Source organism: Rhinichthys klamathensis, unplaced genomic scaffold, assembly GCF_029890125.1.
Source record: "Rhinichthys klamathensis goyatoka isolate OS25496 unplaced genomic scaffold, OSU_Roscu_1.1 h1tg000123l_1, whole genome shotgun sequence".
Taxonomy (NCBI): domain Eukaryota; kingdom Metazoa; phylum Chordata; class Actinopteri; order Cypriniformes; family Leuciscidae; genus Rhinichthys; species Rhinichthys klamathensis.
This window is the reverse complement of record NW_026606660.1, coordinates 6,484,077-6,510,104: the sequence shown is the minus strand read 5'-3', so window position 1 is coordinate 6,510,104 and position 26,028 is coordinate 6,484,077. Positions and strand designations below refer to the sequence as shown.

The window sequence follows — 26,028 nt, the reverse complement described above, 5'->3', positions numbered from 1 at the left end:
AACACTTTTGTGAAGAACAGAAGGGCTTTTCTAACTTGAGTTTTAATTATTCGTCTTTGTGCTACACACATCTATCTAAGTTTTATTTGTTTTCTAACAATGTGCAATAATAGATGTACAGTACAGTATTTTTTTTCAGATTCATGAGCATTTTTCAATAGCATTTTAAATTGGAATAAAGATGCTGACACATTTGTCTTGCCAATTTTGTAGCTAGAATTATAGGTGTTCTAAATACACAAATAATATTTTAAAACATTGGTAATGACACAATAAATTGTTCATGGTTGATATTTACTTTTAGATTTTGTTTTACCAATTCTTTAAAAGAAGTCTCTTCTGCTTACCAAGGCTGCATTTATTTGATCAAAAACAAAGACTATAATACTGTCAAATAATATTACAATTTAAAATAACTGTCTTCTATTTGACTATATTTTAAAATGTAATTTGTTTCTGTGATGAAAAGCTGAATTTTCAGTATCATTACTAATGATGATGATGATGATAACTTTGTCAAAGAACCACATGATCCTTCATAAATCATTCTTAGTTGATGATTTGCCACTAAAAAACATTTTTTATTGTTTATATAAAATCACTGTTGAGAACAGTTTTGCTGTATAATATTTTTGTAGAAGATTCTTTTTTTAAGGATTATTTGTGAATAGAAAGTTCAACAGAGCAGGATATATTTAAAATAGAAATCTTTCTAACATTTGAAATGTCTTTGCTTTTGATCCATTTAATGCATCACTGCTGAATAAAGGTATTATTTATGAATTATTATAAAAGTATAACTTTTAAAACACAAAATCAAGACTTGATTTCTCACACATCACACGTGCATTATAAATTAAACAGCGTTTTATTGTAGGTGTTTTCATATCTTCTTTAGATAATCATCTATATAGTATCTCATGCAAGTGGTTGTACAAAGCCTATTTTAGTGGTGCATAGATAATCAAGTTACTCAGTTCACTGTTTTCCCATCAGAGACATTGCTGTGAGAAATGTGCTGGTTGCCAAACATGACTGTGTGAAGCTGGGAGACTTTGGCTTGTCCAGATACATAGAAGAGGAAGAGTATTACAAAGGCAAGCTCTGACTAGACGTCACATATCTCTCTATTTTCATCTAACTCACACTAATATAGCAGTTTCATTTCACTCTCATTTCTTATGCCGAATGCTGTCAAATGACACTTTGTTCTCTCTCCGAAGCCTCCGTGACTCGATTACCTATCAAATGGATGGCGCCAGAGTCCATCAACTTCAGACGATTTACCTCGGCCAGTGATGTCTGGATGTTTGGTTAGTGACTTGTGAAGAGTGACGTAGCGTTAGTGAGATGAATGCGTTTAAGGATGCACGACGTGTTGTGTCACGTTTGCAAAGCGCAATGCAGACTTTTCAAAGCTGAATCACTGTTTTGATCATATTAGGCAATAAATCAATGTAATAATCAGGATTTTTCAAGCCATCGTAATGGTGTAAATCCCTATTTCCTGTTGTTTTAATGCTGATTCTTGTGACGAACCAAACTTTTCACAATCAAAGTTTTGCAATGAACGTCTAAAGCAGTTCAGAAGACGCATTTGTAGTTCCTGATTCTTGGCGGCTTCCTGTGCTTCTCCTTTCAGCTGTGTGCATGTGGGAGATCATGAGTGGGGGCCAGCAGCCTTTCTTCTGGCTGGAGAACAAGGATGTGATAAACCAGCTGGAGCAGGGTGTCCGTCTACCTAAACCCGAGAGGTGCCCGCCAACCCTTTACTCCCTCATGACCCACTGCTGGGCCTACATCCCCCGTGAGAGACCCAGCTTCGCTGAGCTAGTGTGCAAACTGAGGTATGACACTGATAGTCATCAAATGCCTAATAAAAATAATACAAACTGACCAACACTTACAGTAAGTGAATATTGAGGGAAAAATTAATATTATATAAAATTATATATTACAATTATTATAAATAAATATTAAAATTGTAAATAATAATACACATTCAAAACAATTATATTAAAAAAATAAAATGAAAAGACCCAGCTTCACTGACCTAGTTTGCAAGCTGAGGTACAACACTGCTGGCCGGCCTGCCCTAGTCGTCAGAGACCTGTAGGGTTGTCAGTTTAAACCCTTAAAGGGATACTCCACTTTTGTTGGAAATAGGCTCATTTTACAACTCCCCCAGAGTTAAACTGTTGAGTTTTACCGTTTTTGAATCCATTCAGCCGATCTCCGGTTCTGGCGGTACCACTTTTAGCATAGCTTAGCTGTCATGAGTGATCAAACGGAAGCAATTGCAGTTAACTTTTTTATTGAAATGATGGAATAGATAGGCAGTCCAAAGTCCAGGCAAACAGGTTAGTAGCGCAGGGACTCCAATGGTCAGAAGACAGTGCAGCGTGTAGTGGTAGTGGTGGTGAAAATCCAACAACGAACAGTAATCCAACATCCAACGAACAAGAACCGGAACAAGAGAAGCACACGACTGAACGAGACTGGGAACACACACACCGGGAACCACAAACAACGATCTGACAAAGGAGATGAGAAGTTGATGAGAATATATACACATGAATGATAGACTGCAGCTGATGATGGGTGATTGCTGACGAGCGCTGATGAGCGGCCACGCCCCTCTAATCAGCACACAACACATACAATAACAGAACCACGAGACAAGGAGCAGACATAGGATTTACCAACCGTGACAGTACCCCCTTCCCTAGGAACGCCTCCTGGCGTTCCCAGACTCCCTTACCTGCCGATTGTAATCATCGATAAGGGAGTGATCCAGGATGTCTCTAGCCGGTACCCAACTTCTCTCCTCCGGACCGTAACCTTCCCAGTCCACCAAGTACTGGAATCCGCGCCCCCTCCGTCTCGAGTCCAGAACACGATTGACCGAATAAGTAGGTTCCCCGTCTACGAGACGCGGCGGGGGGGGGAACCGGGACAGGCGGATTAATACGAGCAAAAAATACGGGCTTAATTTTGGAAACGTGAAAGACGGGATGAATCCTCCTGTACACTGGAGGAAGATTAAGGCGGACTGTCACCGGACTAATGATTTTGGTGACAGAGAATGGGCCAATAAATTTAGGTGCGAGCTTATTTGAAACGGAGCGGAGAGGAATGTCCTTGGTAGAAAGCCACACTTTAGAACCGACGACGTATACGGGAGGCCTCCGCCGGTGGCGATCGGCTTTGGCCTTGGTGCGCGCCCCCACTTGGAGTAGAGTCTCACGGGCTCTAGTCCAAGTGCGGTGACACCTCTGGACGAAGGCGTGGGCGGAGGGGACCGCGACTTCGGATTCCAGACTAGAAAAAATTGGTGGCTGGTAACCTACACTACACTCAAATGGTGATAGGCCCGTGGATGACACTGGCAACGTGTTGTGGGCGTACTCCACCATAGACAATTGCTGACTCCAGGAGGAAGGATTCTTGGACACTAAACATCGCAACGTTCTCGCCAAATCTTGGTTGGCTCGCTCAGTTTGACCATTGCTCTGGGGATGGAACCCAGAGGACAGACTGACAGTCGCCCCCAGAAGTTTACAAAACTCTCGCCAAAATTTGGACACAAATTGGGGTCCTCTGTCAGAAACCACGTCTGTCGGGAGGCCATGAAGCCGAAAGACGTGGTCAACGACAACCAACGCTGTCTCCTTGGCTGAAAGTAATTTGGGCAAGGGAATGAAATGGGCCGCCTTCGAGAACCGGTCCACCACGGTCAAAACTACCGTGTGACCCTGGGAGGGTGGGAGGGCGGTGATAAAATCTAGCGCGATATGGGACCAGGGTCTCGAAGGCACCGGCAGCGGTTGGAGTAACCCATCTGGAGGTTGATTGGAAGTCTTACCCGTGGCACAAACTGAGCAAGCCAATACAAAACTGCGAACGTCACGAGCCATGAGAGGCCACCAGAATCGTTGCTTAACCAAAAACATAGTACGATTGACTCCTGGATGACAAGCCACATTGGAACAATGACCCCACTGAATGACGCTGGACCGTAAACTCTCTGGCACAAACAAACGGTTCGGTGGGCAACGAGTCGGAGGCGTTACCCCTTCTAAGGCCTTCTTGACCTTCGATTCGACCTCCCATGTGAGTGAAGAGATGAATAGATTCTCTGGTAAAATGCACTCGGGAGTAGACGGGCGATCGGAACGGTCAAAAATGCGCGATAAAGAATCAGGTTTGATGTTTTTGGAACCCGGGCGGTACGAGAGAGTAAAGTCAAAACGTCCGAAAAAAAGAGCCCACCGAGCCTGCCTGGAATTAAGTCTTTTAGCAGTACGAATGTATTCCAGATTCTTGTGGTCGGTCCAGACGATAAAAGGTACCCCTAACCCTTCTAACCAGTGGCGCCACTCCTCCAAAGCTAACTTGACCGCCAACAATTCTCTGTTGCCAATGTCATAATTGCTTTCGGCAGGGGATAAACGATGCGAAAAAAACGCGCAAGGGTGCATCTTGTCGTCTGAAGGAGAGCGCTGGGATAACACTGCACCTACCCCCACCTCTGACGCATCGACCTCCACCACGAACTGACATGATGGATCAGGGGTTATCAGGATGGGGGCTGAAACGAAGCAACCCTTCAGTTTGGCAAAAGCAGCTTCTGCTGCGTCTGACCACCTGAACGTCGTTCTGGGGGAGGTCAAGGCGGTCAGAGGCGCGGCTAGTCGGCTGAAATTGCGAATAAAACGCCGGTAAAAATTGGCGAACCCCAGAAACCTCAGTAGGGCCTTACGGGAATCTGGACTTGGCCAATTCACCACAGCCTTAACCTTGTCAGGATCCATGCGCATTCCCTCAACCGAGATTATGTGACCTAGAAAAGGAACAGACTGTGCATGAAAAACGCATTTCTCCGCCTTGACAAAAAGCCCATTCTCTAGCAACCTCTGAAGCACTTGTCGAACGTGTTGCACGTGTTCCTGGAGAGACGAAGAAAAAATCTATATATCATCCAGGTAGACATATATGAACTGATCGATCATGTCTCGCAACACGTCATTGACAAGTGCTTGGAAGACCGCTGGGGAGTTGGAAAGGCCGAACGGCATAACCAAATATTCAAAGTGCCCCCTAGGGGTGTTAAAAGCGGTCTTCCATTCATCCCCCTCCCTGATGCGGACCAAATGATAAGCATTCCTTAAATCCAGTTTTGTGAAGATAGATGCTCCTTGCAACCTCTCGAAAGCTGAAGACATCAACGGCAAAGGATAAGTATTCTTTACCGTGATGTTGTTCAACCCCCGGTAATCAATACAAGGTCGCAACGATCCATCTTTCTTCCCCACAAAAAAGAACCCCGCCCCCGCTGGAGAAGAGGAAGGGCGGATGAATCCCGTTGCTAGAGAATCAGAAATGTATTTCTCCATGACCTCTCTCTCTGGGACAGAGAGTGAATATAACTTGCCCTTAGGCGGAGACGTACCTGGCAGTAAGTCTATAGCACAGTCATAGGGACGATGCGGAGGAAGAGAATCAGCCCGAGACTTACTGAACACCTCCTTCAGATCCCGATACTCCGTGGGCACATTTGATAAATCCACTGTCTCCTCCTGTAACACATGAACAGGAACAGATGGACAGGCAGACACAAGACAGGACTTATGACAAAAACTGCTCCATGATGCCACCGATTTGATTTGCCAGTCTATTTTGGGGTTGTGACGGGTGAGCCATGGGTGACCAAGAACGATGGGTGCTAGTGGAGTGTCCAGAATGTAAAAGGAAATAGTCTCAGAATGATTGCCGGATGTGATGAGTGTGATGTCTTCGGTGATCAATGAAATCGTGGGGAGTCTTTGTCCATTGAGGGCGTGAACGACGATCTGGTGTGAAAGGGGTTTGAGGGGAATTTGAAATCTTAGTGCAAATGAATGGTCCATGAAATTACCCTCCGCCCCTGAGTCCAGTAGTGCCCGACAATCGTGGAGGTGAGTTGACCATCGGAGCCTTACCGGGAGGAAGGTAGATGTCGATGAGGTCTTCTCGGCAGAGATCCCACCCGACAGTAGCCTCATATTTACTGCCGGGCTGGGCCTTTTAATCGGACAATTGAAAGCGAAATGTCCCGCTCCACCACAGTATAGACAAAGGCCCAGGGATCTCCGCCTCTCCTTCTCCTCCCGGGAAAGCCGGGCTCGAGCCACCTGCATGGGCTCGTGATCGTGGATGGGGCTGACCGCGCCCTCGCCTCCTGGACACTGCCCCTCGATCCCTCCAGGAAAACGATCAGGGTGAAAACGTTTGCTGACTCGAGACAGCCGTGCATCCACTCTCAGAGCCAGCGCGATGAGATCGTTAAGTCCGGTGGGCAGGTCCAGGGCGTAGATCTCCTTCTGGACGAGGTCAGCCAGCCCATGCAGGAACATGTCCCACTGCGCCTCCTCGTTCCATCGGCTCTCGGCTGCCAGGGTTCGGAATTCAATAGAAAAGTCAGATACGGACCTCTCTCCTTGGCGAAGTTCCGCCAGTACCCTGGCAGCCTCTCTTCCTGACGCGGCCCGGTCAAAGACTCGCCGCATCTCTTCGGAGAGCCTCTGGAACGAGGAACAGCATTCGTCTTGGTTCTCCCACACCGCTGTTCCCCATAGCGCCGCTTTCCCAGTCAGAAGCATCAGCACGAATGCCACCTTGGTCTGTTCTTTGTGAAACGTCCTGGGTTGCAGGGAGAAATGCATAGAACATCTGGTTAAAAATGCTCGACAGAAGTTTGCTTCACCTGAGTAAGGCTCAGGGACCGGAAGACGAGGCTCTGACTGGGATGGGTCCGCTGGTGGTGATGGGGGAATCAGCGGCGGGGGTGGCGCGGTGGGAACACGAAGATGTTGAAGCTGTTGAGTAAGCCCGGACACCTGCGCCACTAACGCCTGGACAGCGCGAGCAGTATCGTTGAGATTATCTTCTTGAATGTCCATTCGTTGAATACTGCTACTCACAAAATCGTCCAGTGAGCTCGAGGAGTTTCCTGCTGCTTTCATGCTTTGGTCAGATCGTTCTGTCATGAGTGATCAAACGGAAGCAATTGCAGTTAACTCTTTTATTGAAATGATGGAATAGATAGGCAGTCCAAAGTCCAGGCAAACAGGTTAGTAGCGCAGGGACTCCAATGGTCAGAAGACAGTGCAGCGTGTAGTGGTAGTGGTGGTGAAAATCCAACGACGAACAGTAATCCAACATCCAACGAACAAGAACGGGAACAAGAGAAGCACACGACTGAATGAGACTGGGAACACACACACCGGGAACCACAAACAACGATCTGACAAAGGAGATGAGAAGTTGATGAGAATATATACACATGAATGATAGACTGCAGCTGATGATGGGTGATTGCTGACGAGCGCTGATGAGCGGCCACGCCCCTCTAATCAGCACACAACACATACAATAACAGAACCACGAGACAAGGAGCAGACATAGGATTTAGCAACCGTGACATTAGCATACATCATTGAAGTGGACAAGACCATTAGCATTTCTCAAAAAAAAAAAGACCAAAGAGTTTCGATATTTTTCCTATTTAAAACTTGACTCTTCTGTAGTTACATTGTGCACTAAGACCGACGGAAAATGTAAAGTTGCGATTTTTTAGGCTGCTATGGCTAGGAACTATACTCTCATTCCTGCGTAATAATCAAGAAACTTTACTCCCGTACCATGAGAGCAGCAGGCGTAATGATATGACGCAGCGCCTGAAAATAGGCTACCTTCCGTCAACACAACGGAACTATTTTCAGGCGCTGCGTCATATCATTACGCCTGCTGCTCTCATGGTACGGCAGTGAAGTTTCTTGATTATTACGCAGGAATGAGAGTATAGTATCTAGCCATATCAGCCTAAAAAATCGCAACTTTACATTTTCCGTCGGTCTCAGTGCACGATGTAACTACAGAAGAGTCAAGTTTTAAATAGGAAAAATATCGAAACTCTTTGGTCCTTTTTTTTTTTAGAAATGCTAATGGTCTTGTCCACTTCAATGATGTATGCTAAGCTATGCTAAAAGTGGTACCGCCAGAACCGGAGATCGGCTGAATGGATTCAAAAACGGTAAAACTCAACAGTTTAACTCTGGGGGAGTTGTAAAATGAGCCTATTTCCAAAAAAAGTGGAGTATCCCTTTAACGGAGTCAAATGTACACATTTCAGAGCTCAAAACGGGTCTAATTCTAACCCAAAAAAAACTGTAAAAAAAAAAAAAAAACTGTTTTAAAAACAAAAATGAATGTGATTTTTTAAAAAGTATACATATATATAATAAAACACATCTGTTTATATGTATATATATATTATTTTATAATTATTTTTATTTTATTTAAAAGTGCTATTGAAATGCAAGCACTAATAAAATTAAATAAAACTAATTATAAAATAATTTGTTTAAAATAAATGTAAAAAACATGTGTACGTATATATATACTGTGTGTATATATATATATATATATATATTAGTGCTGTCAACGTTTATGCATGCAATACATTTTTTCCAGGTTAATGTGTTCAATTCAACGCAATTAACGCAGAATCCGTTTTTTCTGTCATCCTTTGGCTTGTGTTACATTATATGATTACGCTCTTATTCATGCAAATGCTTTTAAACCATTCAAGCCCGGCAAGACAAAATAGAGCGCTCTGTCTGTGAATGTCCTGACACACACACACACGACGCACAGATAGACGAGCGCCAGTATCGGGTACACAGACTTGCCAGAATCGAGTTCTCTTTCGCGCTTGAACGTACAATAACACACACAATTATGCCAAAATGTCAGTCTTAAATGAACGTAAAGAGTTGTGAGAAAATGAGACACGTGTGAGATCCGCGTCATGTCCAGCAGCGGCAGGTCTTAAAGTGACAGCAGCCACTAATGCTGTGTGCCATTAATGTTAATCAAAGTACAGAGGTAACCAGGGCCCAAAATTAACACTCGCCAATCGCTAAATGCGATTAAAAATCGCCGTTGCCGAGAATATGAAACCGTGCCAATTGCCAGTAGGCCAGTAATTTTTTTTTAATTCTAACAATGCAATGATGTAACATATAAGTAACTAGAAAAAGTTCGTCGAGACAAACTTTAAGTTGGCTTGTGAAAGTTTGGACCGCAAAGTTTGAAGAAGTTTAAAGTAGTTTGAAGTTTAAATTAGTTTAAAGTTTAATTAGTTTGAAGTAGTTTATAGTTTAACTTAGTTTAAAGTTTAAAGTAGTTTAAAGTAGTTTAAAGTAGTTTAAAGTAGTTTATAGTTTAAAGTAGTTTAAAGTTTAACTTAGTTTAAAGTTTAAAGTAGTTTAAAGTTTAAATTAGTTTAAAGTTTAAATTAGTTTGAATTTTAAAGTAGTTTGAAGTTTAAATTAGGTTGAAAGTTAAAGTAGTTTAAAGTTTAAATAAGTTTGAATTTTAAAATAGTTTGAAGTAGTTTAAAGTTTTAAATAGTTTAAAGTTAAAAGTAGTTTAAAGGTTAAAGTATAGTTTCAAGTAATTAAATGTTGCTAGGGTGTTTCTAGTGGGTTGCTAAGGTGTTGTGGGTGGTTGCTAGGTGGTTGCTAAGGTATTTTGAGTGGTTGCTAGGGTGTTCTGGGTGGTTGCTAGGTGGTTGCTAAGGTATTTTGGGTGGTTGCTAGGGTGTTAAGGATGGTTGCTAGGGGGTTGCTCAGGTATTTTGGTTGGTTGCTATGGTGTTCTGGGTGGTTGCTAAGGGGTTGCTAAGGAATTTTGGGTGGTTGCTAGGGTGTTCTGGGTGGTTACTAGGGTGTTCTAAGGTATTTTGGGTGGTTGCTATGGTGTTGCTAGGGTGTTCTAATGTATTTTGGGGAGTTGCTAGGGTGTTCTGGGTGGTTGCTAGGGTGTTCTAAGGTATTTTGTGTGGTTGCTAGGTGGTTGCTAGGGTGTTCTAAGGTGTTTTGGGTGGTTGCTATGGTGTTCTGGGTGGTTGCTAGGGTGTTCTAAGGTATTTTGGGTGGTTGCTAGGGTGTTAAGGATGGTTGCTAGGGGGTTGCTACGGTATTTTGGTTGGTTGCTAGGGTGTTCTGGGTGGTTGCTAAAGTATTTTGGGTGGTTGCTAGGGTGTTCTAAGGTATTTTGGGTGGTTGCTAGGGTGTTCTAGGTGGTTGCTAGGGTGTTCTAGGGTATTTTAGGTGGTTGCTAGGGTGTTCTAAGGTATTTTGGGGAGTTGCTAGGGTGTTGCTAGGGTGTTCTTTTGTATTTTGGGTGGTTGCTAGGGTGTTCTGGGTGGTTGCTAGGGTGTTCTAAGGTATTTTGTGTGGTTGCTAGGGTGTTCTAAGGTGTTTTGGGTGGTTGCTAGGGTGTTCTGGGTGGTTGCTAGGGTGTTCTACGGTATTTTGGGTGGTTGCTAGGGTGTTGCTAGGGTGTTCTAAGGTATTTTGGGGAGTTGCAAGGGTGTTGCTAGGGTGTTCTAAGGTATTTTGGGTGGTTGCTAGAGTGTTCTGGGTGGTTACTAAGGTGTTCTAAGGTATTTTGGGTGGTTGCTAGGGTGTTGCTAGGGTGTTCTAAGGTATTTTGGGGAGTTGCAAGGGTGTTGCTAGGGTGTTCTAAGGTATTTTTGGTGGTTGCTAGAGTGTTCTGGGTGGTTACTAGGGTGTTCTAAGGTATTTTGGGGTGTTGCTAGGGTGTTCTAAGGCATTTTGGGTGGTTGCTAGGGTGTTGCTAGGGTGTTCTAAGGTATTTTGGGTGGTTGCTATGGTGTTTTAAGGTATTTCGGTTGGTTTCTAGGGTGTTCTGGGTGGTTGTTATGCAGTTGCTAGGGTGTTCTGGGTGTTTGCTATGGTGAACTATTTATGAGTTTAAAAGTTCATAAGTGTATGAATTCATGAGAGTTCATAAGTTTATGAATTCATGAAAGTTCATAAGTGTATGAATTCATGAGAGTTCATAAGTGTATGAATTAATGAATTTATAAGTTCATGAGTTTATAAGTGTATGATTTTATGAGTTTAGAGTTTAAATGAGTAAGAGTTCAGAGTTTATTAATTTATGAGTTTGAGTTCATAAGTGTATGATTTCATGAGTTTATAAGTGTATGAGGTTATAGTTTATAAGTTTAAATGAGTAAGAGTTCAGAGTTTATTAATTTATGAGTTCATAAGTGTATGAATTCATGAGTTTATAAGTGTACGAGTTTATGAGTTTAAAGTTTAAATTAGTTTGAAGTTTAAATTAGTTTGAAGTTTAAAGTGTAATTTAGTTTGAAGTTTCATTTAGTTTAAAGTAGATAGATAGATAGATGGATAAGTGTCATAGATGGATGAGTTTATTAGTTTGAATGAGTCTGAATGGCTCATATAGTGTATAGAATGGCAGTTTGATTCAGTCTAGGGTTTCAAGGGATTTACATTTGAATTTTTGACAGTTGGGGAGTTTGAAAATCTGAAGATTCCGCAATGTTAAGTCAATGGGAGTTTTTTCCGAGTTTGATCGTAGTTTTTAGGAAAACCGTAAGTCCGATCAGTTAGAAAAGATATAGCACACTAAGTCAGAACAGTTTGAGTGTCCGTGCCGAGTTTGGAGTATGTGGAGTTAAAGCTCTAGGAGGAGTTAGAGTCAGAAATTTCAGAGTAAGAAAAAGAAGAATAATAATAACTAGAAAAAGTTCGTCGAGACAAACTTTAAGTTGGCTTGTGAAAGTTTGGACCGCAAAGTTTGAAGAAGTTTAAATTAGTTTGAAGTTTAAATTAGTTCAAAGTAGTTTATAGTTTAACTTAGTTTAAAGTTTAAAGTAGTTTAAATTAATTTAAAGTTTAAATTAGTTTGAATTTTAAAGTAGTTTGAAGTTTAAATTAGTTTGAAAGTTAAAGTAGTTTAAAGTTTAAATAAGTTTGAATTTTAAAGTAGTTTGAAGTTTAAATTAGTTTAAAGTAGTTTAAAGTTTTAAATAGTTTAAAGTTCAAAGTAGTTTAAAGGTTAAAGTATAGTTTCAAGTAATTAAATGTTGCTAGGGTGTTTCTAGTGGGTTGCTAAGGTGTTGTGGGTGGTTGCTAGGTGGTTTCTAAGGTATTTTGAGTGGTTGCTAGGGTGTTCTGGGTGGTTGCTAGGGTGTTCTAGGGTATTTTAGGTGGTTGCTATGGTGTTGCTAGGGTGTTTTAAGGTATTTTGGGTGGTTGCTAGGGTGTTGTTAGGGTGTTCTAAGGTATTTTGGGTGGTTGCTATGGTGTTGCTAGGGTGTTCTGAGGTATTTCGGGTGGTTGCTAGGGTGTTGCTAGGGTGTTCTAAGGTATTTTTGGTGGTTGCTAGGGTGTTGCTAGGGTGTTCTAAGGTATTTTGGGTGGTTGCTATGGTGTTGCTAGGGTGTTCTAAGTTATTTTGGGTGGTTGCTAGGGTGTTCTAAGGTATTTTGGGTGGTTGCTAGGGTGTTGCTAGGGTGTTATAAGGCATTTTGGGTGGTTGCTAGGGTGTTCTAAGGCATTTTGGGTGGTTGCTAGGGTGTTGCTAGGGTGTTCTAAGGTATTTTTGGTGGTTGCTAGGGTGTTGCTAGGGTGTTCTAAGGTATTTTGGGTGGTTGCTATGGTGTTGCTAGGGTGTTCTAAGTTATTTTGGGTGGTTGCTAGGGTGTTCTAAGGCATTTTGGGTGGTTGCTAGGGTGTTGCTAGGGTGTTCTAAGGTATTTTGGGTGGTTGCTAGGGTGTTGCTAGGGTGTTCTAAGGTATTTTTGGTGGTTGCTAGGGTGTTCTGGGTGGTTGCTAGGGTGTTCTAAGGTATTTTGGGTGGTTGCTAGGGTGTTCTGGGTGGTTGCTATGGTGTTGCTATGGTGTTCTAAGGTATTTTGGGTGGTTGCTAGGGTGTTGCTAGGATGTTCTGATGTATTTCGGGTGGTTGCTAGGGTGTTGCTAGGGTGTTCTAAGGTATTTTGGGTGGTTGCTATGGTGTTGCTAGGGTGTTCTAAGGTATTTTGGGTGGTTGCTAGGGTGTTGCTAGGGTGTCATAAGGCATTTTGGGTGGTTGCTAGGGTGTTCTAAGGTATTTTGGGTGGTTGCTAGGGTGTTCTGGGTGGTTGCTAGGGTGTTTCTAAGTTATATTATGTGGTTGCTAGGGTGTTTTAAGGTATTGTGGGTGGTTGCTATGGTGTTGCTAGGGTGTTCTAAGGTATTTCAGTTGGTTTCTAGGGTGTTCTGGGTGGTTGCTATGCAGTTGCTAGAGTGTTCTGGGTGTTTGCTATGGTGAACTATTTATGAGTTTAAAAGTTCATAAGTGTATGAATTCATGAGAGTTCATACGTGTATGAATTAATGCATTTATAAGTTCATGAGTTTATAAGTGTATGAATTTATGAGTTTAGAGTTTATAAGTTTAAATGAGTAAGAGTTCAGAGTTTATTAATTTATGAGTTTGAGTTCATAAGTGTATGAATTCATGAGTTTATAAGTGTATGAGTTTATAAGTGTACGAGTTTATGAGTTTAAAGTTTAAATTAGTTTGAAGTTTAAAGTTTAAATAAGTTTGAAGTTTAAAGTTTAAATAAGTTTGAAGTTTAAATTAGTTTGAAGTTTAAAGTTTAATTTAGTTTGAAGTTTAATTTAGTTTAAAGTAGATAGATAGATGGATAAGTGTCATAGATAGATGAGTTTATTAGTTTGAATGAGTCTCATTGGCTCATATAGTGTATAGAATGGCAGTTTGATTCAGTCTAGGGTTTCAAGGGATTTACATTTGAATTTTTGACAGTTGGGGAGTTTGAAAATCTGAAGATTCCGCAATGTAAAGTCAATGGGAGTTTTTTCCGACTTTGATCGTCATTTTTAGGAAAACCGTAAGTCCGATCAGTTAGAAAAGATATAGCATACCGAGTCAGAACAGTTTGAGTGTCCGTGCCGAGTTTGGAGTATGTGGAGTTAAAGCTCTAGGAGGAGTAGCAGTTGTAAATTTTGAGTAAGAAGAATAATAATAATAATAATAATAACTAGACAAAGTTCGTCGAGACAAACTTTAAGTTGGCTTGTGAAAAGTTTGGACCGCAAAGTTTGAAGAAGTTTAAAGTAGTTTGAAGTTTAAATTAGTTTAAAGTAGTTTATAGTTTAACTTAGTTTAAAGTTTAAAGTAGTTTATAGTTTAAAGTTTAACTTAGTTTAAAGTTTAAAGTAGTTTAAATTAGTTTAAAGTTTAAATTAGTTTGAATTTTAAAGTAGTTTGAAGTTTAAAATAGTTTGAAAGTTAAAATAGTTTAAAGTTTAAATAAGTTGGAATTTTAAAGTATTTTGAAGTTTAAATTTGTTTAAATTAGTTTAAAGTAGTTTAAAGTTTTAAATAGTTTAAATAGTTTAAAGTAGTTTAAAGTTTTAAATAGTTTAAAGTAGTTTAAAGTAGTTTAAATAGTTTAAAGTTCAAAGTAGTTTAAAGGTTTAAAGGTTAAAGTATAGTTTTAAGTAATTAAATGTTGCTAGGGTGTTTCTAGTGGGTTGCTAAGGTGTTGTGGGTGGTTGCTAGGTGGTTTCTAAGGTATTTTGAGTGGTTGCTAGGGTGTTCTGGGTGGTTGCTAGGGTGTTCTAGGGTATTTTAGGTGGTTGCTAGGGTGTTCTAAGGTATTTTGGGTGGTTGCTATGGTGTTGCTAGGGTGTTCTGAGGTATTTCGGGTGGTTGCTAGGGTGTTGCTAGGGTGTTCTAAGGTATTTTTGGTGGTTGCTAGGGTGTTGCTAGGGTGTTCTAAGGTATTTTGGGTGGTTGCTATGGTGTTGCTAGGGTGTTCTAAGTTATTTTGGGTGGTTGCTAGGGTGTTCTAAGGTATTTTGGGTGGTTGCTAGGGTGTTGCTAGGGTGTTATAAGGCATTTTGGGTGGTTGCTAGGGTGTTCTAAGGCATTTTGGGTGGTTGCTAGGGTGTTGCTAGGGTGTTCTAAGGTATTTTTGGTGGTTGCTAGGGTGTTGCTAGGGTGTTCTAAGGTATTTTGGGTGGTTGCTATGGTGTTGCTAGGGTGTTCTAAGTTATTTTGGGTGGTTGCTAGGGTGTTCTAAGGTATTTTGGGTGGTTGCTAGGGTGTTGCTAGGGTGTTATAAGGCATTTTGGGTGGTTGCTAGGGTGTTCTAAGGCATTTTGGGTGGTTGCTAGGGTGTTGCTAGGGTGTTCTAAGGTATTTTTGGTGGTTGCTAGGGTGTTGCTAGGGTGTTCTAAGGTATTTTGGGTGGTTGCTATGGTGTTGCTAGGGTGTTCTAAGTTATTTTGGGTGGTTGCTAGGGTGTTCTAAGGCATTTTGGGTGGTTGCTAGGGTGTTGCTAGGGTGTTCTAAGGTATTTTGGGTGGTTGCTAGGGTGTTGCTAGGGTGTTCTAAGGTATTTTTGGTGGTTGCTAGGGTGTTCTGGGTGGTTGCTAGGGTGTTCTAAGGTATTTTGGGTGGTTGCTAGGGTGTTCTGGGTGGTTGCTATGGTGTTGCTATGGTGTTCTAAGGTATTTTGGGTGGTTGCTAGGGTGTTGCTAGGATGTTCTGATGTATTTCGGGTGGTTGCTAGGGTGTTGCTAGGGTGTTCTAAGGTATTTTGGGTGGTTGCTATGGTGTTGCTAGGGTGTTCTAAGGTATTTTGGGTGGTTGCTAGGGTGTTGCTAGGGTGTCATAAGGCATTTTGGGTGGTTGCTAGGGTGTTCTAAGGTATTTTGGGTGGTTGCTAGGGTGTTCTGGGTGGTTGCTAGGGTGTTCTAAGGTATATTATGTGGTTGCTAGGGTGTTCTAAGGTATTTTGGGTGGTTGCTAGGGTGTTGCTAGGGTGTTCTAAGGTATTTTGGGTGGTTGCTAGGGTGTTGCTAGGGTGTTCTAAGGTATTTTTGGTGGTTGCTAGGGTGTTCTGGGTGGTTGCTAGGGTGTTCTAAGGTATTTTGGGTGGTTGCTAGGGTGTTCTGGGTGGTTGCTATGGTGTTGCTATGGTGTTCTAAGGTATTTTGGGTGGTTGCTAGGGTGTTGCTAGGATGTTCTGATGTATTTCGGGTGGTTGCTAGGGTGTTGCTAGGGTGTTCTAAGGTATTTTGGGTGGTTGCTATGGTGTTGCTAGGGTGTTCTAAGGTATTTTGGGTGGTTGCTAGGGTGTTGCTAGGGTGTCATAAGGCATTTTGGGTGGTTGCTAGGGTGTTCTAAGGTATTTTGGGTGGTTGCTAGGGTGTTCTGGGTGGTTGCTAGGGTGTTCTAAGGTATATTATGTGGTTGCTAGGGTGTTCTAAGGTATTGTGGGTGGTTGCTATGGTGTTGCTAGGGTGTTCTAAGGTATTTCAGTTGGTTTCTAGGGTGTTCTGGGTGGTTGCTATGCAGTTGCTAGAGTGTTCTGGGTGTTTGCTATGGTGAACTATTTATGAGTTTAAAAGTTCATAAGTGTATGAATTCATGAGAGTTCATACGTGTATGAATTAATGCATTTATAAGTTCATGAGTTTATAAGTGTATGAATTTATGAGTTTAGAGTTTATAAGTTTAAATGAGTAAGAGTTCAGAGTTTATTAATTTATGAGTTTGAGTTCATAAGTGTATGAATTCATGAGTTTATAAGTGTATGAGTTTATAAGTGTACGAGTTTATGAGTTTAAAGTTTAAATTAGTTTGAAGTTTAAAGTTTAAATAAGTTTGAAGTTTAAAGTTTAAATAAGTTTGAAGTTTAAATTAGTTTGAAGTTTAAAGTTTAATTTAGTTTGAAGTTTAATTTAGTTTAAAGTAGATAGATAGATGGATAAGTGTCATAGATAGATGAGTTTATTAGTTTGAATGAGTCTCATTGGCTCATATAGTATATAGAATGGCAGTTTGATTCAGTCTAGGGTTTCAAGGGATTTACATTTGAATTTTTGACAGTTGGGGAGTTTGAAAATCTGAAGATTCCGCAATGTAAAGTCAATGGGAGTTTTTTCCGACTTTGATCGTCATTTTTAGGAAAACCGTAAGTCCGATCAGTTAGAAAAGATATAGCATACCGAGTCAGAACAGTTTGAGTGTCCGTGCCGAGTTTGGAGTATGTGGAGTTAAAGCTCTAGGAGGAGTAGCAGTTGTAAATTTTGAGTAAGAAGAATAATAATAATAATAATAATAACTAGACAAAGTTCGTCGAGACAAACTTTAAGTTGGCTTGTGAAAGTTTGGACCGCAAAGTTTGAAGAAGTTTAAAGTAGTTTGAAGTTTAAATTAGTTTAAAGTTGAAATTAGTTTGAAGTAGTTTATAGTTTAACTTAGTTTAAAGTAATTTAAAGTAGTTTAAAGTAGTTTATAGTTTAAAGTAGTTTAAAGTTTAACTTAGTTTAAAGTTTAAAGTAGTTTAAAGTTTAAATTATTTTAAAGTTTAAATAAATTTGAATTTTAAAGTAGTTTGAAGTTTAAATTATTTTAAAGTAGTTTAAAGTTTTAAATAGTTTAAAGTTTGAAAGTAGTTTAAAGGTTAAAGTATAGTTTCAAGTAATTAAATGTTGCTAGGGTGTTTCTAGTGGGTTGCTAAGGTGTTGTGGGTGGTTGCTAGGTGGTTGCTAAGGTATTTTGAGTGGTTGCTAGGGTGTTCTGGGTGGTTGCTAGGTGGTTGCTAAGGTATTTTGGGTGGTTGCTAGGGTGTTAAGGATGGTTGCTAGGGGGTTGCTAAGGTATTTTGGGTGGTTGCTAGGGTGTTCTGGGTGGTTGCTAAGGGGTTGTTAAGGTATTTTGGGTGGTTGCTAGGGTGTTCTAAGGTATTTCTGGTGGTTGCTAGGGTGTTCTAAGGTATTTTTGGTGGTTGCTAGGGTGTTCTAGGGTATTTTGGGTGGTTGCTAGGGTGTTGCTAGGGTGCTCTAAGGTATTTTAGGTGGTTGCTAGGGTGTTCTAAGGTATTTTAGGTGGTTGCTATTGTGTTGCTAGGGTGTTCTGAGGTATTTTGGGTGGTTGCTATGGTGTTGCTAAGGTGTTCTAAGGCATTTTGGGTGGTTACTATGGTGTTGCTAGGGTGTTCTAAGGTATTTTGGGTGGTTGCTAGGGTGTTCTAAGGTATTTTGGGTGGTTGCTATGGTGTTGCTAGGGTGTTTAAGGTATTTTGGGTGGTTGCTATGGTGTTGCTAGGGTGTTTAAGGTATTTTGGGTGGTTGCTATGGTGTTGCTAGGGTGTTTAAGGTATTTTGGGTGGTTGCTAGGGTGTTCAAAGGTATTTTAGGTGGTTGCTATGGTGTTGCTAGGGTGTTCTAAGGTATTTTGAGCGGTTGCTAGGGTGTTCTGGGTGGTTGCTAGGGTGTTCTAAGGTATTTTTGGTGGTTGCTAGGGTGTTCTGGGTGGTTGCTAGGGTGTTCTAAGGTATTTTGGGTGGTTGCTAGGGTGTTGCTAGGGTGTTCTAAGGTATTTTGGGTGGTTGCTAGGGTGTTCTAAGGTATTTTAGGAGGTTGCTATGGTGTTGCTAGGGTGTTCTAAGGTATTTTGAGCGGTTGCTAGGGTGTTCTGGGTGGTTGCTAGGGTTTTCTAAGGTATTTTTGGTGGTTGCTAGGGTGTTCTGGGTGGTTGCTAGGGTGTTCTAAGGTATTTTGGGTGGTTGCTATGGTGTTGCTAGGGTGTTCTAAGGTATTTTGGGTGGTTGCTATGGTGTTGCTAGGATGTTCTAAGGTATTTCGGTTGGTTTCTAGGGTGTTCTGGGTGGTTGCTATGCAGATGCTAGGGTGTTCTGGGTGTTTGCTATGGTGAACTATTTATGAGTTTAAAAGTTCATAAGTGTATGAATTCATGAGAGTTCATTCGTGTATGAATTAATGCATTTATAAGTTCATTGAGTTTATAAGTGTATGAATTTATGAGTTTAGAGTTTATAAGTTTAAATGAGTAAGAGTTCAGAGTTTATTAATTTATGAGTTTGAGTTCATAAGTGTATGATTTCATGAGTTTATAAGTGTATGAGGTTATAGTTTATAAGTTTAAATGAGAAAGAGTTCAGAGTTTATTAATTTATGAGTTCATAAGTGTATGAATTCATGAGTTTATAAGTGTACGAGTTTATGAGTTTAAAGTTTAAATTAGTTTGAAGTTTAAAGTGTAATTTAGTTTGAAGTTTAAATTAGTTTAAATTAGTTTGAAGTTTAAAGTTTAATTTAGTTTGAAGTTTAATTTAGTTTAAAGTAGATAGATAGATAGATAGATGAGTGTCATAGATATATGAGTTTATGAGTTTGAATGAGTCTCATTGGCTCATATAGTATATAGAATGGCAGTTTGATTCAGTCTAGGGTTTCAAGGGATTTACATTTGAATTTTTGACAGTTGGGGAGTTTGAAAATCTGAACATTCCGCAATGTAAAGTCAATGGGAGTTTTTTCCGACTTTGATCGTCATTTTTAGGAAAACCGTAAGTCCGATCAGTTAGAAAAGATATAGCATACCGAGTCAGAACAGTTTGAGTGTCCGTGCCGAGTTTGGAGTATGTGGAGTTAAAGCTCTAGGAGGAGTTAGAGTTGTAAATTTGAGTAAGAAGAATAATAATAATAACTAGAAAAAGTTCGTCCAGACAAACTTTAAGTTGGCTTGTGAAAGTTTGGACCGCAAAGTTTGAAGAAGTTTAAAGTAGTTTGAAGTTTAAATTAGTTTAAAGTTTAAATTAGTTTGAAGTTTAAATTAGTTTAAAGTAGTTTATAGTTTAACTTAGTTTAAAGTTTAAAGTAGTTTAAATTAGTTTAAAGTTTAAATTAGTTTGAATTTTAAAGTAGTTTGAAGTTTAAATTAGTTTGAAAGTTAAAGTAGTTTAAAGTTTAAATAAGTTTGAATTTTAAAGTAGTTTGAAGTTTAAATTAGTTTAAAGTAGTTTAAAGTAGTTTAAAGTTTTAAATAGTTTAAAGTTCAAAGTAGTTTAAAGGTTAAAGTATAGTTTCAAGTAATTAAATGTTGCTAGGGTGTTGCTAGTGGGTTACTAAGGCATTTTGGGTGGTTGCTAGGGTGTTCTAAGGTATTTTGGGTGGTTGCTAGGGTGTTCTGGGTGGTTGCTAGGGTGTTTCTAAGGTATATTATGTGGTTGCTAGGGTGTTCTAAGGTGTTGTGGGTGGTTGCTAGGTGGTTTCTAAGGTATTTTGAGTGGTTGCTAGGGTGTTCTAGGGTATTTTAGGTGGATGCTATGGTGTTGCTAGGGTGTTTTAAGGTATTTTGGGTGGTTGCTAGGGTGTTGTTAGGGTGTTCTAAGGTATTTTGGGTGGTTGCTATGGTGTTGCTAGGGTGTTCTAAGGTATTTTGGGTGGTTGCTAGGGTGTTGCTAGGGTGTTCTAAGGTATTTTGGGTGGTTGCTAGGGTGTTCTGGGTGGTTGCTAGGGTGTTCTAAGGTATTTTTGGTGGTTGCTAGGGTGTTCTAAGGTATTTTGGGTGGTTGCTAGGGTGTTCTGGGTGGTTGCTATGGTGTTGCTATGGTGTTCTAAGGTATTTTGGGTGGTTGCTAGGGTGTTGCTAGGATGTTCTGAGGTATTTCGGGTGGTTGCTAGGGTGTTGCTAGGGTGTTCTAAGGTATTTTGGGTGGTTGCTATGGTGTTGCTAGGGTGTTCTAAGGTATTTTAGGTGGTTGCTAGGGTGTTCTAAGGTATTTTGGGTGGTTGCTAGGGTGTTCTAAGGTATTTTGGTGGTTGCTAGGGTGTTGCTAGGGTGTTCTAAGGTATTTTGGGTGGTTGCTATGGTGTTGCTAGGGTGTTCTAAGGTATTTTGGGTGGTTGCTAGGGTGTTCTAAGTTATTTTGGGTGGTTGCTAGGGTGTTCTAAGGTATTTTGGGTGGTTGCTAGGGTGTTCTGGGTGGTTGCTAGGGTGTTCTAAGGTATATTTTGTGGTTGCTAGGGTGTTCTAAGGTATTGTGGGTGGTTGCTATGGTGTTGCTAGGGTGTTCTAAGGTATTTCAGTTGGTTTCTAGGGTGTTCTGGGTGGTTGCTATGCAGTTGCTAGGGTGTTCTGGGTGTTTGCTATGGTGAACTATTTATGAGTTTAAAAGTTCATAAGTGTATGAATTCATGAGAGTTCATACGTGTATGAATTAATGCATTTATAAGTTCATGAGTTTATAAGTGTATGAATTTATGAGTTTAGAGTTTATAAGTTTAAATGAGTAAGAGTTCAGAGTTTATTAATTTATGAGTTTGAGTTCATAAGTGTATGATTTCATGAGTTTATAAGTGTATGAGGTTATAGTTTATAAGTTTAAATGAGAAAGAGTTCAGAGTTTATTAATTTATGAGTTCATAAGTGTATGAATTCATGAGTTTATAAGTGTACGAGTTTATGAGTTTAAAGTTTAAATTAGTTTGAAGTTTAAATTAGTTTAAATTAGTTTGAAGTTTAAAGTTTAATTTAGTTTGAAGTTTAATTTAGTTTAAAGTAGATAGATAGATGAGTGTCATAGATATATGAGTTTATGAGTTTGAATGAGTCTCATTGGCTCATATAGTATATAGAATGGCAGTTTGATTCAGTCTAGGGTTTCAAGGGATTTACATTTGAATTTTTGACAGTTGGGGAGTTTGAAAATCTGAACATTCCGCAATGTAAAGTCAATGGGAGTTTTTTCCGACTTTGATCGTCATTTTTAGGAAAACCGTAAGTCCGATCAGTTAGAAAAGATATAGCATACCGAGTCAGAACAGTTTGAGTGTCCGTGCCGAGTTTGGAGTATGTGGAGTTAAAGCTCTAGGAGGAGTTAGAGTTGTAAATTTGAGTAAGAAGAATAATAATAATAATAATAATAATAAGTTTAAATACAACATCAGTAAGTTGGCTCTCACAAGCCAACTTAATAATAATAATAAGTTTAAATACAACATCAGTAAGTTGGCTCTCACAAGCCAACTTAATAACTAGAAAAAGTTCGTCCAGACAAACTTTAAGTTGGCTTGTGAAAGTTTGGACCGCAAAGTTTGAAGAAGTTTAAAGTAGTTTGAAGTTTAAATTAGTTTAAAGTTTAAATTAGTTTGAAGTTTAAATTAGTTTAAAGTAGTTTATAGTTTAACTTAGTTTAAAGTTTAAAGTAGTTTAAATTAGTTTAAAGTTTAAATTAGTTTGAATTTTAAAGTAGTTTGAAGTTTAAATTAGTTTGAAAGTTAAAGTAGTTTAAAGTTTAAATAAGTTTGAATTTTAAAGTAGTTTGAAGTTTAAATTAGTTTAAAGTAGTTTAAAGTAGTTTAAAGTTTTAAATAGTTTAAAGTTCAAAGTAGTTTAAAGGTTAAAGTATAGTTTCAAGTAATTAAATGTTGCTAGGGTGTTTCTAGTGGGTTGCTAAGGTGTTGTGGGTGGTTGCTAGGTGGTTTCTAAGGTATTTTGAGTGGTTGCTAGGGTGTTCTAGGGTATTTTAGGTGGATGCTATGGTGTTGCTAGGGTGTTTTAAGGTATTTTGGGTGGTTGCTAGGGTGTTGTTAGGGTGTTCTAAGGTATTTTGGGTGGTTGCTATGGTGTTGCTAGGGTGTTCTAAGGTATTTTGGGTGGTTGCTAGGGTGTTGCTAGGGTGTTCTAAGGTATTTTGGGTGGTTGCTAGGGTGTTCTGGGTGGTTGCTAGGGTGTTCTAAGGTATTTTTGGTGGTTGCTAGGGTGTTCTAAGGTATTTTGGGTGGTTGCTAGGGTGTTCTGGGTGGTTGCTATGGTGTTGCTATGGTGTTCTAAGGTATTTTGGGTGGTTGCTAGGGTGTTGCTAGGATGTTCTGAGGTATTTCGGGTGGTTGCTAGGGTGTTGCTAGGGTGTTCTAAGGTATTTTGGGTGGTTGCTATGGTGTTGCTAGGGTGTTCTAAGGTATTTTAGGTGGTTGCTAGGGTGTTCTAAGGTATTTTGGGTGGTTGCTAGGGTGTTCTAAGGTATTTTGGTGGTTGCTAGGGTGTTGCTAGGGTGTTCTAAGGTATTTTGGGTGGTTGCTATGGTGTTGCTAGGGTGTTCTAAGGTATTTTGGGTGGTTGCTAGGGTGTTCTAAGTTATTTTGGGTGGTTGCTAGGGTGTTCTAAGGTATTTTGGGTGGTTGCTAGGGTGTTCTGGGTGGTTGCTAGGGTGTTCTAAGGTATATTTTGTGGTTGCTAGGGTGTTCTAAGGTATTGTGGGTGGTTGCTATGGTGTTGCTAGGGTGTTCTAAGGTATTTCAGTTGGTTTCTAGGGTGTTCTGGGTGGTTGCTATGCAGTTGCTAGGGTGTTCTGGGTGTTTGCTATGGTGAACTATTTATGAGTTTAAAAGTTCATAAGTGTATGAATTCATGAGAGTTCATACGTGTATGAATTAATGCATTTATAAGTTCATGAGTTTATAAGTGTATGAATTTATGAGTTTAGAGTTTATAAGTTTAAATGAGTAAGAGTTCAGAGTTTATTAATTTATGAGTTTGAGTTCATAAGTGTATGATTTCATGAGTTTATAAGTGTATGAGGTTATAGTTTATAAGTTTAAATGAGAAAGAGTTCAGAGTTTATTAATTTATGAGTTCATAAGTGTATGAATTCATGAGTTTATAAGTGTACGAGTTTATGAGTTTAAAGTTTAAATTAGTTTGAAGTTTAAATTAGTTTAAATTAGTTTGAAGTTTAAAGTTTAATTTAGTTTGAAGTTTAATTTAGTTTAAAGTAGATAGATAGATGAGTGTCATAGATATATGAGTTTATGAGTTTGAATGAGTCTCATTGGCTCATATAGTATATAGAATGGCAGTTTGATTCAGTCTAGGGTTTCAAGGGATTTACATTTGAATTTTTGACAGTTGGGGAGTTTGAAAATCTGAACATTCCGCAATGTAAAGTCAATGGGAGTTTTTTCCGACTTTGATCGTCATTTTTAGGAAAACCGTAAGTCCGATCAGTTAGAAAAGATATAGCATACCGAGTCAGAACAGTTTGAGTGTCCGTGCCGAGTTTGGAGTATGTGGAGTTAAAGCTCTAGGAGGAGTTAGAGTTGTAAATTTGAGTAAGAAGAATAATAATAATAACTAGAATGTACATTTCCAGAAGAAAATGTGAAGTGGTGCTTGCAGTGGCAAAACTCGCCGCTCGGTTGGTAGGGTGTTGTACATGATTGCATACGAGCCAACAACCATGTCTGTACGATGTTCTGGTGCTGACATATGGCTTATTCATGTGTTCAGGTGGTTACTAGGGTACCCTATATGGTTGCTATGGTGTGCTTATACAGTTTATAAGATGATATTTAAAGACTAGTTGACAGTCTGAGTCAAAAAAGGCAAACTCCATGTTTCTTCTATTTTATGGAGCTGAGATATGGCTTGAATATGTTGTTGTATGGTTGCTAGGCTGCCCTAAGTGGTTGCTAGGGCAGGGCTATGAAGTTATTATGTCACTACTTATTGGCTTCTTGATAGGCCGAGTCAAAAGAGGCCAACCCCAAGTCTCTATGACCTTCTGGTCAAAAGATATGATCTCACAAATTTTGTGCCAATGTTAAGTCAATGGGACTTTTTTCGGCTGATTTATCGCCCGCCGGACGAACATCGTACACCCGATCGCTTAGAAAAGACATAGCACACCTCTCCTCAATGAACCGGTCGATTTGACACCTCATTCATGGGTCTACGACAAAAGGTGCGGGAGGAGTAGCGTGCCGAAATTTTGTCTAGGTGAATAGTAATCACAACACTAGAATGTACATTTCCAGAAGAAAATGTGAAGTGGTGCTTGCAGTGGCAAAACTCGCCGCTCGGTTGCTAGGGTGTTCTTGGATTTTGCTATGATGATGCAAGGCAGTTGCTAGGGTGTTCTGGGTGGTTGCTATGGTGTTGCTATGCGGTTGCTAGGGTATTCTGGGTGGTTGCTAAGGTGTTTTGGGTGGTTGCTAGGCGGTTTCTAGGGTGTTCTGGGTGGTTGCTAGGGTGTTGCTAGGTGGTTGCTAGGGTGTTTTGGGTGGTTGCTAGGGTGTTGCTAGGCGGTTGCTAGGGTGTTCTGGGTGGTTGCTAGGGTGTTGCTAGGTGGTTGCTAGGGTGTTCTGAGTGGTTGCTAGGGTGTTGCTAGGTGGTTGCTAGGGTATTCTGGGTGGTTGCTAGGGTGTTGCTAGGTGGTTGCTAGGGTGTTCTGGGTGGTTGCTAGGGTGTTGCTAGGTGGTTGCTAGGGTGTTCTGAGTGGTTGCTAGGGTGTTGCTAGGTGGTTGCTAGGGTGTTCTGAGTGGTTGCTAGGGTGTTGCTAGGCGGTTGCTAGGGTGTTCTGGGTGGTTGCTATGCGGTTGCTAGGGTATTCTGGGTGGTTGCTAAGGTGTTCTGGGTGGTTGCTAGGGTGTTGCTAGGCGGTTGCTAGGGTGGTATGAGTGGTTGCTAGGGTGTTGCTAGGTGGTTGCTAGGGTATTCTGGGTGGTTGCTAGGGTGTTGCTAGGTGGTTGCTAGGGTATTCTGGGTGGTTGCTAGGGTGTTGCTAGGCGGTTGCTAGGGTGTTCTGGGTGGTTGCTAGGGTGTTGCTAGGCGGTTGCTAAGGTATTCTGGGTGGTTGCTATGGTGTTGCTAGGCGGTTGCTAGGGTGTTTTGGGTGGTTGCTAGGGTGTTTTAGGTGGTTGCTATAGTATTCTGGATGGTTGCTATGGTGTTACTAGGTGGTTGGTAGTGTTCACATTTGGTTACTATAGAGTTTATAATGTTCATGGCATGATTTAGCACTTAGCTAATCAATATTAGCATGTAGCTATTCACAGCTAGCATGTTTAGCATGTTGAAAGTCCTGTGTGCTAGCATGAGTCAAAAGACCCAAACCCCATCTCTATACGATGTTCTGATGCAGAGATGTAGGTCTTGCAAAATGGTTGCTAGGGTACTCTGTTTGGTTGCTAGGGAGTGGCTTGGCAGCTACCAGTAATGAAACTCCAAAAGCTGCTTGTCAGTATGAATTATATAAACCAACCCCCATCTCTATACGATGTTCTGATATAGAGATGTAGGTCTTGCAAAATGGTTGCTAGGGTACTCTGTTTGGTTGCTAGGGAGTGGCTTGGCAGCTGCCAATCATGAAACTCCAAAGGCTGCTTGTCAGTATGAATGATATAAACCAACTCCCATGCCTCTGTGACATTCAGAATGGACGATATTCCTCTTTGGATTTTTGTTGCTAAGGTGCTCGACAATGGTTGCTAGGGCGTGGCCAGTAAGTGTTGAGGTGATTCAGGATTGGCTGTT

At 40.3% G+C, this 26,028-nt stretch overlaps 1 protein-coding gene across 4 annotated transcripts in view; it reads left to right on the top strand.

The window, feature by feature from the left end:
- Positions 1–26,028, top strand: part of ptk2ba (protein tyrosine kinase 2 beta, a) — an 82,551-nt gene that overhangs the window by 17,376 nt on the left and 39,147 nt on the right. For all 4 annotated transcript variants that reach the window (XM_056255974.1, XM_056255972.1, XM_056255973.1 and 1 more), the window contains exons 20-22: positions 997–1,097; positions 1,224–1,313; positions 1,643–1,847. In XM_056255974.1, coding sequence (XP_056111949.1) covers positions 997–1,097; positions 1,224–1,313; positions 1,643–1,847 — 396 coding nt within the window. The remainder of the gene's footprint in view (positions 1–996; positions 1,098–1,223; positions 1,314–1,642; positions 1,848–26,028) is intronic.